The following is a 3,140-nucleotide window of genomic DNA, read 5'->3' as shown; positions in this document are numbered from 1 at the left end:
CCTGTCACTCACTCACCGACGGTTCTCTTCATCAGCGTTCAGACGAAGGAGGCGAAGATGGAAACGGCGCGAGGGGCCGTGTGCGCCGAGCGGCTTTGATCAGCTCGTCTTTTTAACTCACGTCCACGTTGTAAAAGCGGGTCTGTTTCCGCTCTCTCTCTCTCTCTCTCTCTCTCGCTTCGACCTCTGACCCCTTGATGGGGTTTTCAGGGTTCGTTGTTTTGCTGTGTCTCACCGGGCACCGTCGCCGAACCTCTGGTATGAATAAGGCGAGCGAGCTCCAACGGCCCCCCTCCTGTTTCGTGTTCGCGTTCTGCGCGACTGCCTCTTTGGGTCCACATATGTTTCCAGGTTTTCCGCGATTATGCGGCTCATTATTAAATTACATGACAGCAAACATTGATCGACGATTGTTGTTTATTTAATTTAAACTGCTCTTCTTTTATAGAGCCCCCCCCCCCCCCCCCCCCTTCGACAGGTGTATCGTAAGCGGTCTTCCTCCTCTGACCACAGCCACCTGTGGACCCTGGTTCCTGCCTTAAACCACACCTTGTCCAGAGCTTTCTCTTTGAAGCTTTTCCACATTCTTGGCCCCGTAAGAAGAGGGGGGGGGGTCGGCTGGGGGGGGGGGGGGGGGGTCGGCCTGGGGGGGGGGTGGGGGTTATGAGTAGCCTGAGCAGTGGGAGTTTCCTGGACAGAGGCCAGAACGCTGCAGCCGAGCGCACGTATCGTCAGAGATGAAGGAGAGGGCTTTAAAGTGAACTGTTCTGCTGGGCGGACCACAGAAATGCTCACTCACAGAATGCACCATGCCTGGGGGAGAGGGCTTGGGGGTGATATCGAGGGGCCGCGGAGAAATGAAAAGAGAGCAGGGCTGCGAATTGGTTTCCATTGAAAATCCAAATATATCTGGGGGGAAATAAACAAAGCAACGCCACATCCATCATTACGTTGAGCCGTGTGAAATGAAGACGAAAAAATGTGAAAATGACCCTCTCCTCCTGACGACTTTGATCCAAAAAGACGGCAGGGCCATTTTCCATAACTGTGTGTGTCTGCGTGCAAATGTGTGTGTGTGTGTGTGTGTGTGTGTGTGTGTGTGTGTGTGGTGTGTGTGTGTGTGTGTGTGCGTGTGTGTGTGTGTGTGTGTCTGTGTGTGTGTGTGTGTGTGTGTGTGGGTGGGAGGGGGAGGGGGGGGGGATTATGTGTCTGCTTGTCCTTGTAGATCTACCACTGTCTGTCTGTCTGTCTGTCTGATGCTGTGCGGGAATAACCCCAGAAGGGCCACAGCCACAGATCCCAGCAATAACTGTCAGGCAGAGCTCCCTTGTCCTTGGATCAGTTGCTTTTTTCCTATCAGCCGTGTTATGAAAGCGCTCCCGCTGGTCGAGATGTAGCTCTACCTCACCACACGAGACATCCTCACACATCTTCATTTATTTGCTTCCGCGGCCTTGACGGAGACAGAAAGGCAGGCGGTCGAGGGGTTGAAGTATATATCACCGAAAAAAAAAAGAAAAGTAGGCTATACGTTTATCATGTTCACAGGGACCCCTAGTGGCCGGCCGAGGTAAGAGGAAAAAAAAAGGAAAAAAAGGAAAGAGAGTAATGTGCGCATAGTTTTCTCACTTTTGTGAGGAGGACCCAGATAAGGACAAGCAGGATGCTTTATCCGGAGGGGCGAGCGAGGGAGGCTTCAAAGAGAACATGAGTAAAGCATGATGGATTTAAAGGAGTGGTCTGTTGCTTCAAGGCAGCCCAGTTCCCCAGTCAGCCCGGCTCTGAAGTACTCTCTCTGTCTCCCCCTCTCCCCCTCTAGCTCTCTCTCTCTCTCTGTCTCTTTCTCTCTGTCTCTCTTTCTCTTTCCACCACTCTCTCCCTCTAGCGCTCTCTCTCTGCTCTCTCCCCCCTCTCTCTCTCTGTCTCTCTCTCTGTCTCTCTCTCTCCTGTCTCACTCTCTCCCCTCATCTCACTCTCTATCTCTCTCTGACTCTCTGTCTCCCCTCACCCCCCCCCCCTCCCCCCCCCCCCCCCCCTCCTCACACTCTATCTATCTCTCTCTCTATCTCACCAAGGTCTCTCTCACCCTCACTCACTCCCACCCCTCTCTCGCCCCAGTCTCATGTGGTCTTGCTCCAAAAATCGTCCCTGCTCTGCTTTGAGACGCTGAGGAATAATATTGACAGAGCCATGGATGAAATTATATTGTGGTTACTTTTCTTGGGGGGGGAGAAAAGGATGAAGAGTCGTAAGAGAGGGCTGTTTGGTTGCGAGGGGGGACGGGACGGGGGGGACGAGAGAGAGAGAGAAGCTGAGTGTATGTGTCATCAGAGCTAGCTCTCCTGTTGTGTCTGAGAGAGCAGGTTTCGCAGCAGGCCACGGTGAGACAAACGTGGTGAGCATACAAACCCGCGTACAAAGTCACGTCATTTTCGTATCCATATGCGGGTTTTGTTAGAGAAACGTGCAGTGTGATAATGCTCATTGGCGACTTCCTCTGCTATCCCCGCAGTCCGTGCCCTGTGGCGTGGAGACCCAGCCGTGGGAACGGCATTCTGTCTATTTCTGTATTGATCTTATCTCGCCGGCCGATCGGAATGTGTGTGGGGGGACGGGGGGCAGGGGGCAGGGGCAGGGGGCAGGAGGTGATTGAGGTCCTAGCCAGGTGTGTTTTCCTATCGGGTCGGTCATGTTTGTGTTTAGTTTGTTTCTTTTTTTAATGGTAAGGAGGGAGATATTGCCTCGGTGGATTCTGAGACTATATGCTCCTAATTCACACAACTTCTAGTTGTGTTGTTTCAATTTCTCAACCTTGAGTATACAAACACAGGTACACACAAACACAGACTCACACACACACTGTCATACACACGCACACACAAGCAGGCGCACACACAAGCAGGCGCACACACACACACACACACCACACACACACACACACACACACAACACACACACACACACACACACACACACACGCACACACACACAAACACAGACTAAAAGCGCATAAGCGCACTCTGTTTGTCTTCTGAAGATGGAGGCGCTCCCACATCAAAGGCCCCGCCGCCACATTCATCCCATGATGCATTGTGTTGTCTGCCATTGATCATTGGCGGTGTTAGCAAGTGTATTATCCA

General features: G+C 52.5%; 1 protein-coding gene across 1 annotated transcript in view; it reads left to right on the top strand.

Moving 5' to 3' along the window:
* foxe3 (forkhead box E3) overlaps positions 1-3,086 on the top strand; it is a 4,090-nt gene extending 1,004 nt beyond the window's left edge. The window contains 2 exon segments of the mRNA XM_060066289.1: positions 2,513-2,541; positions 3,038-3,086. Of these exon segments, the coding sequence (XP_059922272.1) occupies positions 2,513-2,541; positions 3,038-3,086 (78 nt within the window).
* Positions 3,087-3,140: the final 54 nt, after the last annotated feature.

Source organism: Gadus macrocephalus, chromosome 12 (genome assembly GCF_031168955.1).
Source record: "Gadus macrocephalus chromosome 12, ASM3116895v1".
Taxonomy (NCBI): domain Eukaryota; kingdom Metazoa; phylum Chordata; class Actinopteri; order Gadiformes; family Gadidae; genus Gadus; species Gadus macrocephalus.
The sequence above is the reverse complement of the archived record's forward strand: the minus strand, read 5'-3'. Positions and strand labels throughout refer to the sequence as shown.